The following is a 14,729-nucleotide window of genomic DNA, read 5'->3' as shown; positions in this document are numbered from 1 at the left end:
GTTTTTGTAATCCATTTTCATATTAACACTATTCAGGAAACAAGTTAAACTTGTTAGTTTCTGTCTGCAGTATTTTTAGGCTAACAATAAGCTTCACTGACCTTTTGAACCAGGGGTAAGATATTGCATATATAAATGGATTAATGCATGAATTAGCATAAAATAAACACAGAAAAGCAGAGAAGCTCAAATATGAATTTTGAAATTGTTTGATATTAAGCATACTTATATACCAGGGAACCCAGCAAATGAAATACACAAAGACAATTGTGCTCAATGTTTTTGTTGCCTTCACCTCTAATTTCCTGGAGGATTTTAGATTTTTCTGAGAGACTCTTTTCTTTGCAAATTTGGAGATGGATTTTGCTTGTCTCAAGGCCACTGCGAGAATCCTTACATACAGGGTTATTATCACTATACACGGAGCAATGAAGCTCCCTATCAAGTCGGCTAAACCCCAGGTGTTGCTGACAGCCAATGCACATTCTCTAAGACAGATCACAGTTGTCCCTGTCAGGGTTAAGTGTCCAAAATTCACTGGTACAAGATTATAAAAGATGGATCCTGTCCATGCTAAACTTATGCAGATCAGTGTTTTTCTCACTGTCATTTTGGACGTATACAGGAGTGGATCACACACAGCAAAATAACGATCAAGAGCCACAAGAATGATGTTGACGAGGGACACATACACAAAAATGGACATAATTATATGATAGATACGACAGTGCGACTTTCCCATATAAAAACACGAGTTAATGCTTCTGACGCTTTCAACCGGCATCACACAAATTCCCACCAAGAAGTCAGATACGGCCAGTGAGAGGATGAGGAGGTTGGTCGGTGTGTGAAGCTGCTTGAAAACTGTTATAGAGATGATGACAAGTAGGTTTCCACACACCGTCAGCACAGAGATTGTAGACATGTACAAGAAAAAGAATACATTGACATAGTTCAAATGAAAGTCCAGAGAGCAGCTTGTATTCCGGATGGGAAAGCACTGATGCTCAATATATTCCATGGAGAAAGTCTTCTTCACTGCTTTAAACTTCAATGCCCATGTGATGCAGATCCAAAATCCTAAAGATGGTTTCACTGCCAGTTTGCTTATATAAGACAAATGACACGTTGTTTATGGGAGTGACCAAGAATTGTAAGCATTCATAGAGTCATGAGAGTTTAAAATTATCATATTTAACAATTATCACAAACAGTCGATTGGCCTCATTGATTTCCATAGTATTTTTCCCCCAAACTGTAAGTTAAAGGAGCATTTCACCCATTTCAACATTAATCTTTCTTGAAAGTGGATCATAAATGTAGTCGAAATGTAAAAGAATTTTTGAATTTGGTGCCTTCTTGACCGAGAAAAGTAACCGAGGGGCACATTTGTATGTAAGACAACAACACCCACAATGCACCACATTGCACAGCTCCGCAAGCCACACCCACTAATCCGGAACTGCGCACACATCAGAGAAATCCTTTCTTTTACTGTCTATGGAGAAATCACTCTTCCGTCTACAAGGCTAACGTTAGCTGCTGTGGTTAGCTGTCACCAGAGTTTGAAATTCATTTCACACAAAATTTCTAGTTAGTAGCTGTGGCGAGCAGGACGATCGAGGGAGAGGGATGTAAGAGGATGGCGCGAGGCCGGTGGCGTGAGTGATAATGAAAGACACCTCTGTGAGGCGCGCGCCGGTCTCGCGTCTCTCACGAAGGAGTGAAAGCATAAAATGAGGAGCGACGATGGCAGATGGAGAGAGAAACAGGCCTGATTTTATGATGTTTTGTTTCTGTTGTGTGTAACCTTACAGCAGTCGTCAATGAGGGGCTGCTGGATTATACTTTCGTTTTGTATTTGTTCATTTTACAGCCGCCTCTGGTTCCTCCCTCAGTCTCAGCTGCTCTTGACTATACTGAGGCTCGTAAAGCCAGCCACGAACATTGGGTTCAAGCAGCAGAATTTTAAAAACCTTTTCTTCGATATCATGTTTAGATTCTTCCATCATTATCATACTTCCTATCTCCACAGCGCTTGTTAGCTTAGCTTTCAAACAAGATGGCGGATATTGATTCAGTATCTGCAAGTGAAGTCCCACCCACTGATCTGTAATAGGCCTGTAGGGTGAGTGGGTCCCACCACCTTGGATAATAATGAGTTTGTGTCACGGTGTGTTGTGGAGTGCAGGCAGAAGAAGACAGAAGAGGCAAATACTCCAATTCAAATAATTTACTGAAGACTCAAAACAGGTACAGGTATACGAAGACGGGCAGGAACACTCACAAACTCAGGGTAACATCTACAACGACCGACAATGACTAACTGAACTGAAGCAAACTAAATACAGGCAAGAATCAAACATAACGATGTGAAGACAGGTGATACGGATGAACAAGACGAGGAACAGGTGGCTGATGAGGGAGTGAGTTCAGGTATGGAGACAAGAGGATCCTGGGACGTGTAGTGCAGATGACAAAGACAGACTGGTGCAGACGAAGGACTGTGACATCACTCCCCCCTCCCGGTAGGCGTGACCTCACGCCGTAACATCAATGGGTTGGGGGAGTGGGCGCCCTGGAGGCTGTGGAGGGCGTGGTCTGGAGGAGAAAGCCTCCAGGGCGGAGCAGGCTGAAGGCGAGACCAGGGGCCGGTTTCACAAAGATAGACTTTGACTATGGCTTAGATATAGTAGATAGTCAGACTTCAGATAGACATCTAAATTAGACCGTTGCACAAAGCACTTAAGACTCTGACTATCTTAAGTAGGACTACATTGCAATGCATTCTGGGTAAAATAAGACACTTTTCAAAACAAAAAACATGGCGGATCGAGTAAGTGCATTCAACCGTTCAGTGCAGTTTACACCAGCAGAAAATATGTGTTTGTTGGAGGAGTATAACAGTTACAAGGACATTTTACTGGGAAAATTTAACGGAGAATGTAGCAATAAAAAGAAGTGTTTAATTTGGAAAAAGATTGCGACGACAGTAAACAGCGTTAATCCAACCGTTGAGCGGAGCGTCAAAGACGTACAAAAAAGGTACAAAAACATGGTACAAGATGCCAAAAAAGAAATATTCAAGAGAAAGAACCCAAAAACGGGAGGAGGACCCCAAGAGAAACTTAAGGACACCACAGAAATGGTAATGACTATATATGGCGGACAGTCGCCTATGTTCTGGGGGATAAGCGGAGGACGGGAAAGTGGAGTGTGCGGCGTCAACAGCGACGTTACCGGCGGAGTTCCCTCAGCCACTGACAGCAGCACCCCGCCTTGTCAAGAGGAAGAGCCAGACAATCAAGAGGAGAATACAGGTAACTGCGGGTGATTGTTTTAAAGAAATCAGTTCGGTTTTTACTTTTGCTTCATTGCCGTCGAGTTGATGCTAATAAAGTCGATGTAAAGTTGATGTAAGTTATGCTAATGTGAACCGGTAAGCTTGCTAGCCAGAAAATAAACGTTAAACATACTGCTTCCGCCTATAATACAAGGAAGCTATGTTCTTGGTCTGCAATTTATTTAATGTAGGAATCTGATTCGTGAAGTAAGTAAGGTAATGTTATGTCTGTACTTATTTTTAGTGACCCTGTCTTTGACTTGGGAACGAAGTGAGGCAGTGGAGGAGGAGCCGGGTGAGAGACGGGAGGGGACGCGAGATGAAGAGTCCGAGTCAGCGTCAGGATCAGCATCAGCTACAGCTGCTGCTCCCTTGGTTTGCACATCAGTGTCGAGAGGAACAACTATGTCAATGGTGCTAGACAAACAATACAGAAATCTTGAACTGGAAGAGAGGAAATTGCTGCTCGAGATTGAAGTTTTACAGCTTCAGAGAGATAAATTAAAATCAGACTTGCAAAAACAGTCAGTGGAGTTGTGAATATCTTAAATACTTCCAATAAGACAATGAGGTATTTTAGGCTAATTCTTTTTTGTGTTTTTTAAAGCTGTTTCAAAAGTTAATATGTTGAGTAGACCTACTTCTAATCTGCCTTATTAGTTTTACACAGGTTAAGAGTTTGAATGAGTTTAAGAGTAGATATGTTAGAGAGTACTTTTAATAACTTTGAGGATTTTGATATGAATGAAAAGAGACACAAACGCTGTATAATTTATTGTACTAATTTATTGAATGAACAGTATGTCATTTTTTGTGAGAAAAATGGTTAAGAGTTTGAACGGTAGATTTGTTGTACTTTTAATAACTTTGAGGATTTTGATATGAATGTAAAGAGACACAAACGCTGTATAATTTATTGTACTAATTTATTGAATGAACAGTATGTAATTTTTTGTGAGAAAAATGGTTAAGAGTTTGAACGGTAGATTTGTTGTACTTTTAATAACTTTGAGGATTTTTATATAAATGTAAAGAGACACAAACGCTGTATAATTTATTGTACTAATTTATTGAATGAACAGTATGTAATTTTTTGTGATAAAAATGGTTAAGAGTTTGAACGGTAGATTTGTTGTACTTTTAATAACTTTGAGGATTTTGATATAAATGTAAAGAGACACAAACGCTGTATAATTTATTGTACTAATTTATTGAATGAACAGTATATCACTTTAGAAAACTTCAAAAAATAAATATATATATATATATATATTTATTAAGTTGGTTGCTACTCATTTAAGCCTAATAGGTAAAGACAGACTGTTGTGGCCCACTTTGATGTGATTTTTGTTGTTGTTTCATACATTGAAAATCCTGTCAACATACATCTGACGCACATATCGACCGGTTCCATTCTGCTCCTCTAAATCTTCTCTGTCCTCCAGTTCATTTTGATTGTCATCTCTGATATCCTCTCCTTGAGGGTCAGGTAGGCGGAGATCCCTAATGATTAAGAAGTAAACAAGTATGATTATAACTGTAGAATGTGGTAAATAGTTATTCAATTAGGCCTATTGAAAATGGCTATCAATTTAAATTGTTTGTTTTCAGGTAGGCCTACCTCGCTATGTTATGCAGCACAACAGTCGCACAGATGATGTTACACACTCTGTCAGGTGTCATTCGCAATTCCCCATGTAGACAATGGAAACGCCTCTTCAGTACACCAAATGCCCGCTCTACAGTGTTACGAGTTGAACAGTGTGCTGCATTGTAGTTTCTCTGTGCAGGTGTAGTAGGATTCAGAAAGGGAGTTAGGAGCCAAGGTTTTAGAGGGTAGCCAGAGTCCCCCAACAGGACCCCATCGATAATGCCTTGCTCAAATGCTTGGAAAAGTTGAGAATTTTGAAGAATTCGAGAGTCATGAATTGATCCAGGCCAGCGGGCCACACAGTTGAGGAACCGGAGATCAGAATCACAAACAGCCGGAATGTTTAAGCTGTGGTATCCTTTTCTATTCACAAACAAATGTTCATGAGCTGTTGGAGCCTGGATTCTGACATGTGTCCCATCAATTGCTCCAACAATATTGGGAAATCTTGCTATGCTGAAGAACCCTCTTTTGACTTTGTTCAGCTCAGCCAGTTGGTTTGGAAACTGAGGGAGCTTATTTGAAAGTGCCCTTGATACCCTGTATACCACCCGTGACACAGAAGCTTTGCTGAGACCCACTGTGTCACCAACAGCATTCAGAAACGTTCCTGTTGCATAAAATCTCAACGCAGTGCAAACCTGTAGCAATGCTGGGATGCTATGGCTTCTTGAAGTGGCAGGGCTCAGTACTTCAGCTAATTCATCAGTCAGACTCAGTATAGCTTCCTTGGGCAAACGAAACCGACTGATAAAGTCCTCATTATTATATATTTCCAGTAGGTTACTGCGGTCCCTAAAAACCCTTTCCCTTCTCATAGCTCTCTCCATTACTTCGTCAGCAAACCACAAATTATGAGCCATTTTCCCTTCTCTTTTGGCTGTTTGTAATGTAACTGATTGCTACTGTTGGTTGCCAAGGTAACATAGAGTCTTAGACCAAAGTTAGCCTGGGGGTAAGGTGTCTAATTTTTTTGGTCTAAATTAAGTCAGTCTTTACTTTTGTGAAACTGTCTAACTTGCATTAGACTAGTCTATGAGCACATTTTAGACTTGTCTAACACTATAGACCGGTCTAAAATAGCTTTGTGAAACCGGCCCCAGGGCGGAGAAGATAGAGGGAGGACCCCTGGTGGAGCCGAAGGAGGAGGGAGCCGAGATGGAGGCGGTGGTGACGACACCAGGGGGCTGACTGACAGAGCTGGAGCAAGTGGGAGAGGAGACCAGGGTGAAGCTGTAGGGCCGACGAAACAGGGTGATGATGAGGGACTGGAGGAACATAGTGATACCGTAGGCTCAGGTGATGGAAGAGACGACAGGGACACAAAAGGACATGGTGAGGACAGAGGGAGTGAGGACGACGGAGAACTGAGGGGAGTGAGGAGTCCAATGAAACCGGGGGGTGAAATGACGAGGTGAAGCCGGAGGATGGAAGTCCAGAGGTGAGGGAAGGACGACGAGGGACCAAAGAAAATCCGGGGGGACGAGGGAGCCTGGCGAAACTGGTGGACTGAGGGAGGTAGGAGCCAAGGGGGAGCAGATGGGACTGTCTCGGGCTGGACTGTCTCGGGCTGGACTGTCTCGGGCTGGACTGTCTCGGGCTGGACTGTCTCTGGCTGGACTTCCCCGGCTGGACTTCTCCGGCTGGACTGTCTCCGGAGGGCTTAGGTTCGGCGGGGCTGGACGGAACCAGTGGCGAAGAGGGTTCAGGTTCTGCAGGGCTGGACAGAACCAGCGGTGAGGAGGGCTCGGGCGTTGGAGTGGGGCTGGTGACGTCATCGACGGTGAAGGATGATCCACAGGATACCAGCACCCACTCCACATAGGCCGCAAAGTTCCCTCGAGGCCCCTCTCCGGGCAGGCGTGCTTTGGTTTCAGCGTTTAGGCCTGCCCGGAAGAACACACAGAGGCTGGTATCATCGTAATGTACAAGAGGTACCAGGTCTAAATACCTCTGTGTGTGGGCCTTGAGGGATAGATCCTCCTGGTCCAGGAGAAGGATTTGTACTGCTGAAAAATCCATAATTTTTGTGGGTCGGTCGTTCTGTCACGGTGTGTTGTGGAGTGCAGGCAGAAGAAGACAGAAGAGGCAAATGCTCCAATTCAATTAATTTACTGAAGACTCAAAACAGGTACAGGTATACGAAGACGGGCAGGAACACTCACAAACTCAGGGTAACATCTAAAACTACTGACAATGACTAACTGAACTGAAGCAAACTAAATACAGGCAAGAATCAAACATAACGTTGTGAAGACAGGTGATACGGATGAACAAGACGAGGAACAGGTGGCTGATGAGGGAGTGAGTTCAGGTATGGAGACAAGAGGGTCCTGGGACGTGTAGTCCAGATGACAAAGACAGACTGGTGCAGATGAAGGACTGTGACAGTTTGTAGTCTTTACACATTTTAATGAAATATGACTTCCTGCTTATTATGACGCAAAATGACGATTTTTACGTCATAATAAGCAGGAAGTAAAACACTTAAATCCTTATTTCTCCCATCTCAGGGGAAAATAAGGGAATAAACCATGACCATTCAGAAATATGACTGGGTTTCTAAAGATACAAAGCTTAATGCAAATGGGTGAAGTGTCCCTTTAATAAGACTTATCATCTGTTGGTAACCCATTTTTTAAACCCATTTTATCCTATACCAACAGGGGACGCAGTTTACGAGTGATTATAATCGTCATTTAAAATCCTGATGCGGTTCAAAAACAATGAAAACAATTCATACTTACAAGTCACACAGGGCGCAGCCATCTTGAATTCTGAAACCGAATTCTTGCTCGGTGTCCTCACGGTTGTCCGACGTCCGAGAGGAGAAATCCAAGGAAAGGGGGCGTGTTGCTAGGCAACGTCTGTCTTCCGATTCGGATCTCCGAGACGGATAAATAATAGAACGCACAATTAGCTGCAGTCAAAGAAAGGCCACGGATCTGGCATTAAGAGCCACCAAGCACCACTCGCGGTATAGGTCGTTCCATAGTGGGGGCGATTGCTGCAGAGCGCCACCTATGAATCAATCTCACGGAGATCCGTGACAAAGAGAAGGTTTTCCTCTTGGACACCCCAGTTTCTCAATCTGGACTGTTTGGGGAGGCAGTCAACACTGTGATTGACAAGTTTCAGGCCACAAAATCCCAGTCAGCTGCCCTCTGCAGTTTATGCCCAGGAGGGTTAGGGAATCCTCTAAACCGTCCCCGTCTCGACCCAGAGAACTTTCTTCTCATAGGCCGGATTTTGCCGCTTGGAGAAGTGACTCGGCTCATCCCCCACCTGCTATGGTTTGGGGAGCCCACGGTCGCCTGTTTCCCCACCAGCGACCTCATAAGCGTCTGGGCCTACATTCTAACTCTATATCCCATATTATATATCCTATAAGCGACTGAGTCATGTGGGCCTATATTCACTTGTGACATCATCTAATCTGAACTGCTTTTGTTTGATGATATTGAAAACTTGAAACCCTGACTTGTGATGCAGGCCAGTAGTTCGACTGACTGACTTAACTTTACCTATTTATTTATGATTTCAGATCAACCTTTAATCTTAAATTCTAAATAGGGTTTATAACATAAGACATATGCCTGTGTTGTTTCTGAGTGCATAATATTTAAAATGGTTTAAAAGTCTAAATGGGCATTTTTACCTCAATGTTTTATAGTTTATAAATGGAGAAAAATCTGTAACCATGTTCAAACCTTATACATTTTTATACACTGTGCACAATGCAAAAATCATTTCAGTAAGAAAGCATGTGAAAGCCCCTAACCGTAACCCAAATATATTTGCATTTTCATATAAAACTGTTTTATTTATTTTATGCATGTGATAAATTAAAGGAAAGGGAACTGGCTGCTTGTATTCAATTCACAATGTTTGTCGCAGGATAGTCGTGTCTTGTGCTGTTCCAAAATGTCTCATCATCTGCTGGATTTCATTAGCTGGCAAAAAGAGGTAAGACCTGAGACCACCACTGAGACTCCCATGCTTTTGGGTTATGTAAAAGTGTGTATTATGTTTTTTTTATAACCATCCATTTATTATTGATTCCTCTACATTTGATTTTACATTTTGTGGTTAGTACATGTAGTTTTCTAGTTAGTTTTATGCCAAAATGGATGGTTATTTAAAATACATTTGGCAAAATCAGTGATTCAAACTCACACTTTTTATGTAACATTTATCATATTTATTATATTCAAACAGTCCACACATCGCACAAATAGAGAGATAATAAAGAGTAAAAACGACTCACTCAGCAGTGTTATTCTCTGGATATTTGAACTTATATTGTGTGCAAGCAAATTTGCATCAACTCCACTTGACCCAGACATGATGGAGATCACAGAATGAGTCACCAAACCTAGAAAGATCAGTGATCACATTCACAATTCAACTAATTTCAAGGCAGAAATAACCTTTCAATCAATAAGGCTTCAGTCATGTTTTGGCAGGTGAAATACTGCATTATACTGGTTGTATGGCCCTTAACATGTATTTTAATAGGTAAAAAAGTACTGGGTGAGTGCTATAATCCAAGACATAAGCTGATGTTTATTTGTACGTTATGTCTGTTTGATCCACATAAAAACAACTGTAGTTGTAAAGAGAATGGGTAATACATCTCTAAACGGATACTCCACTTTTTTTGGAAATAGGCTCATTTTAAAACTCCTGCGGAGTTAAACAGTTGAATTTGACCATTTTCGAATCCATTCAGTAATCAGGCAAAACTCAAAAGTTGGCCGCTATCCAGTTACAGCACTCTTCACACTGTAACACCTAATTATAATGTATTTTACTTTTGTGAATTGTCATTCTAAACAAAGAGAATGAAGGTTGTATAAAGATTGAAGATCATTTTATTTTATCAAAAGGCCAAGAAGATCAACAACTCAAACATATTTTTGTAACAAATGCATTTTCATATTAACACTATTCAGGAAACAAGTTAAACTTGTTAGTTTCTGTCTGCAGTATTTTTAGGCTAACAATAAGCTTCACTGACCTTTTGAACCAGGGGTAAGATATTGCATATATAAATGGATTAATGCATGAATTAGTGTAAAATAAACATAATAAAGCAGAGAAGCTCAAATATGACTTTTGAAATTGTTGGATATTAAGCATACCTATATACCAGGGAACCCAGCAAATGAAATACACAAAGACAATTGTGCTCAATGTTTTTGTTGCCTTCACCTCTGATTTCCTGGAGGATTTTAGATTTTTCTGAGAGACTCTTTTCTTTGCAAATTTGGAGATGGATTTTGCTTGTCTCAAGGCCACTGCGAGAATCCTTACATACAGGGTTATTATCACTATACACGGAGCAATGAAGCTCAGTATCAAGTCGGCTAAACCAAAGGCGTTGCTGAAAGACACTGCACATTCTCTAAGACAGACCACAGTTGTCCCTGTCAGGGTTAAGTGTCCAAAATTCACTGGTACAAGATTATAAACGATGGATCCAGTCCATCCTAAACTTATGCAGATCAGTGTTTTTCTCATTGTCATTTTGGACGTATACAGGAGTGGATCACACACAGCAAAATAACGATCAAGAGCCACAAGAATGATGTTGACGAGGGACACGGACACAAAAATGGACAAAATTATATGATAGATACGACAGTGCGACTTTCCCATATAAAAACACGAGTTAATGCTTCTAACGCTTTCAACCGGCATCACACAAATTCCCACCAAGAAGTCAGATACAGCCAGTGAGAGGATGAGGAGGTTGGTCGGTGTGTGAAGCTGCTTGAAAACTGTTATAGAGATGATGACAAGCAGGTTTCCACACACCGTCAGCACAGAGATTGTAGACATGTACAAGAAAAAGAATACATTGACATAATTCAAATGAAAGTCCAGAGAGCAGCTTGTATTCCGGATGGGAAAGCACTGATGCTCAATATATTCCATGGAGAAAGTCTTCTTCACTGCTTTAAACTTCAATGCCCATGTGATGCAGATCCAAAATCCTAAAGATGGTTTCACTGCCAGTTTGCTTATATAAGACAAATGACACGTGTTGTTTATGGGAGTGACCAAGAATTGTAAGCATATACAGTCATGAGAGTTTACAATTATCATATTTAACAATTATCACAAACAGTCGATTGGCCTCATAGGCCTTATCACATTTCTTGGTTTGGAACGTTCGAAATCGCCAAGCAGTGTACTCGCACTTCCGGTGGTTACTTAGTTACCAGATAAACTATGGCTGCCTCCTCTCGCCGGTGCTATGGGCTATATGCACGCATAAGTTCCGCATTTGACGTAAGGATGCTCGTCCATTTCCGGTTGTGTAGATTAAAGCGGAGGAAAACCGGAGAAAACGGGATTATGACAGAGTCTTCAATATTTACTGTCCTCTCGTCTTTGAAACGAAACGTACATACGTTTAGATGTAATTTTATATATAGTTATGTTTATTTAATATAATTTTAAAAAGAAGCATAAACACAACGAGGGGTGTCTGTTTTATCTGTTTTTGTGACTAACGTTTCATTAGTATAACCATGGAGTATTAAATTCAATATAAATTCTCGGTATTGCATTGGACTCTATGATCGGCGGAAGTTATCGAGCATCCTTAATCCTTCACCGGAAATAACGCCGTGCATAGAGCCCATTGCAGTGTACCGGGTTGTTCAACATCAAAACAAAGACAGCCATACCTTAGCTTCCATGACTTCCCAAAAGACGAACACCTCCGCAAGGCTTGGGTGAGATTGATAAGGAGGGACGAAGGTCCTTTGTTCCATATAAGTCGGGGTAGTACGTTTGTATGCAGCTTGCACTTTGACGAGGAAAGCATTTACGTCTCGAAAAGTGGGCGGAGGAGACTAAAATCCGGTACTACACCAAGTCGATTTTCGTGGAACAGCTGGGGGTAGACTCGTGTGCTTCGCCAGTCAGTTTTCGATCGGGTTAATGCGCGTTTTGAAGTAACGTTAATTGAAGAGTCACAGAATAGCGACTCTGCTATAGAGAACGCGGATGAACAGCCCACAGTCGCGGAGGATCAACAACCCGCGGCCGCCAGTGATCACAATTACCCCCGCGACTCCGCAGGTGGACTAGATGCTGATGCTGCTGCCGAAACCATCAGGCAACTGGAGGCACCATATCGTCTTGGCCAACTTTTGGGAGATTCGAGAGAGAAGTGCTAGTCCAGCGATAACAGGCAGCCATTTCGAACGCAATAACCGGAAGACGCAGTACACTGCTTCAGCTATTTTTGACGGTTACTTCCGGCGTTCTATTTTGATGCGATAAAGGCCTATTGATTTCCATTGTATTTTTTTCCCAAACTATAAGTTAATAAGACTCATCAACTGTTGGTAATCCATTTTACTTAAAATATATATTTTTCTGTGTTCAGAAGAAGAACGAAACTCATACAGGTTTGGAACAACTTGAACGTGAATAAATAACGACAACATTTTAATTTTTGGATGAACTATCCCTTTAAGCTAGCCTGATGTTGCGTTGTATTATAGCCAACGAACCGGCTCGGACCTCGGATATGACGTCACGTCCACACTTCAAGCATATTATGTTTTGCACTTCTGAGTTGGAGAAAAAAATGGACGCCACCCGGAAAGCTGTTGAAATGCTAGCACTGGCTGAGTACCAGGCACTTACATTAAAGGAGCTGTATGCAAGGTTGTGGCCAAAACTGGTACTGCAATCACTTTCAAATTAGGGTGTATCCCCGCCTTCTCCCATGACTCGAGGTTGCCAGATGGAGGTTCCAGCAGGAATAAAGGCTGCTACAAGAAGCTTCCAATGGCAAGTGACGAGTCCAACACAGTGAGGTTTTTTCTGTTAATTATTTATTTTGGACTCTGTAACAAAGTATTTCGATTCATATCAAGTTTTTTGGGGTTTCACAACGTTAGAATTTTTTTATCCGATTCCGACACGTTTGTATCTGCAGCTGCGGTAACTAGAGAAGAGCAGGCAACCCAAATGCTGCAACACTACTGAGTCCGTGATTGGTAGATCGGTGGAGCGTGACGAATCAAAACACAACTTGATAACATCAACATCAGTCGAGGCCTGCGACTTCACTTTTTAAATGACAATATCCTGGCCGGACTAGTGTTGTCAGTGATATAAGTATTTGAAAAGAACATGATTTCTTAATGTATAGACATGTCAGGGAAAATGTATGATTAATTGAAAAACATTTCTTGCATACAGCTCCATTAAAAATATATTATGACTACACCTTATCAAAACGCAGCCATTTGAACTTGAAAATGTTCACTTTATTTCATGTATTTCATGTTAATGTTCTGTTAGCAACGTTAGTAGTTTTACTCACAACATCCGATTCCCATACCTACAGGGGACGCAGTTTACGAGTGATTATAATCGTCATTTAAAATCCTGATGCGGTTCAAAAACAATGAAAACAATTGATACTTACAAGTCACACAGGGCGCAGCCATCTTGAATTCTGAAACGGAATTCTTGCTCGGTGTCCTCACGGTTGTCCGACGTCCGAGAGGAGAAATCCGAGGAAAGGGGGCGTGTTGCTAGGCAACGTCTGTCTTCCGATTCGGATCTCCGAGACGGATAAATAATAGAACGCACCATTAGCTGTCAAAGAGCTTCGCAAGGCCAAGGATCTGGCATTAAGAGCCACCAAGCACCACTCGCGCTATAGGTCATTCCATAGTGGGGACGATTGCTGCAGAGCGCCACCTATGAATCAATCTCACGGAGATCCGTGACAAAGAGAAGGATTTCCCGTTGGACGCCCCAGTTTCTCAATAGCCGCGTTTCCACTGCCGGGCTAGGGCTGGGCCAGAGCTAACAGCGAGCCGGGCCGAGCTAGTGGCCTCGGGCCTCAAGCACCGGGCTTGCGTTTCCACTGCCGGGCCAGTAGCCCCACAGCGCTGCCCCAGACCCCACCCCTAACACGCCTTTCAGGATCAAACGTCATAAAACCCAACCCATTTCAGCGGGTATTATGAATTAATTTATTTTTTAAATTAGGAAGATAGCATGTATATTAACTCAACTGCCGTAGTGGCTGCAATAGTGTCCCGAGACCAGTACAGGCGATTCTCCATTTCAAGCAGCGATTTTTTTGCGCGATATAACAAGTAGGGCTGCGGGCACGTTTTCAAGTTATTCATTAATCGTTAACCGAGGCCCATCGGTTAATACTCGGTGCATAGTGTGCGCGCCGCAACCTTGAGATACAGAGTAAATTTTTAACACCTTTAATAACTGATTGGACCCCATTTGAAACGAAATTAATTTATAGAAATAAAACGCAGCAAGTACGGAGCAGTTAAAGCCCCATTTCCATCACCCTTCAAACTGAAATTGCCAATTGAAAATAAGCAAAACGTCCATTTCACAAAAACTCCGTGTCTGCAAATAATAATAATAATAATAACCATCATCATCATTATTGTAACATTTTATTAGGCTGCATATAGAAGACGCCTTTTATCCAAAAAAGGAACAGAGCACAAATAAACACAATATTTTTGACAAATATCAGCGCATATCCAGTGTGTGTGGAGCATGCACTGATGGCTGCGAGACGCCCATGTGAACAGTTTCATTGCATTTCTTTTAGTGGAAACAACTTAAAATACTCTTTAATTTCTGGTCATACAGAAAATAATAATACATTATTCGCAAATAAATTTATTTATAACAAGAAAACGTTGTGCTTTAACAATTAAT

The 14,729-nt window shown here is 41.7% G+C and overlaps 3 protein-coding genes across 3 annotated transcripts; 1 reads left to right on the top strand and 2 right to left on the bottom strand.

The window, feature by feature from the left end:
- Window positions 1-28: 28 nt before the first annotated feature.
- LOC120460211 (trace amine-associated receptor 13c-like) lies at window positions 29-1,055 on the bottom strand. Its single transcript, XM_039647873.2, has one exon. It carries the CDS (start codon window positions 1,019-1,021, stop codon window positions 29-31), a length of 993 nt encoding a protein of 330 aa, XP_039503807.2. The 5' UTR covers window positions 1,022-1,055.
- A 1,598-nt stretch (window positions 1,056-2,653) lies between these two features.
- Window positions 2,654-4,596, top strand: LOC148976873 (uncharacterized). The gene is made up of 2 exons (XM_089118887.1): window positions 2,654-3,320; window positions 3,588-4,596. The coding sequence occupies exons 1-2, from the start codon at window positions 2,825-2,827 to the stop codon at window positions 3,881-3,883; spliced, it is 792 nt and encodes a 263-aa protein (XP_088975013.1). The 5' UTR covers window positions 2,654-2,824; the 3' UTR covers window positions 3,884-4,596.
- Window positions 4,597-8,877: 4,281 nt separating this feature from the next.
- Window positions 8,878-11,105, bottom strand: LOC120460213 (trace amine-associated receptor 13c-like). The gene is made up of 2 exons (XM_089118250.1): window positions 9,262-11,105; window positions 8,878-8,947 (listed from the first exon to the last, which is right to left on the bottom strand). Exon 1 carries the CDS (start codon window positions 11,103-11,105, stop codon window positions 9,942-9,944), a length of 1,164 nt encoding a protein of 387 aa, XP_088974376.1. The 3' UTR covers window positions 8,878-8,947; window positions 9,262-9,941.
- Window positions 11,106-14,729: the final 3,624 nt, after the last annotated feature.

This window comes from Pimephales promelas, chromosome 13, assembly GCF_988280905.1.
Source record: "Pimephales promelas chromosome 13, fPimPro1.hap1.1, whole genome shotgun sequence".
Classification (NCBI taxonomy): Eukaryota; Metazoa; Chordata; class Actinopteri; order Cypriniformes; family Leuciscidae; genus Pimephales; species Pimephales promelas.
The sequence above is the reverse complement of the archived record's forward strand: the minus strand, read 5'-3'. Positions and strand labels throughout refer to the sequence as shown.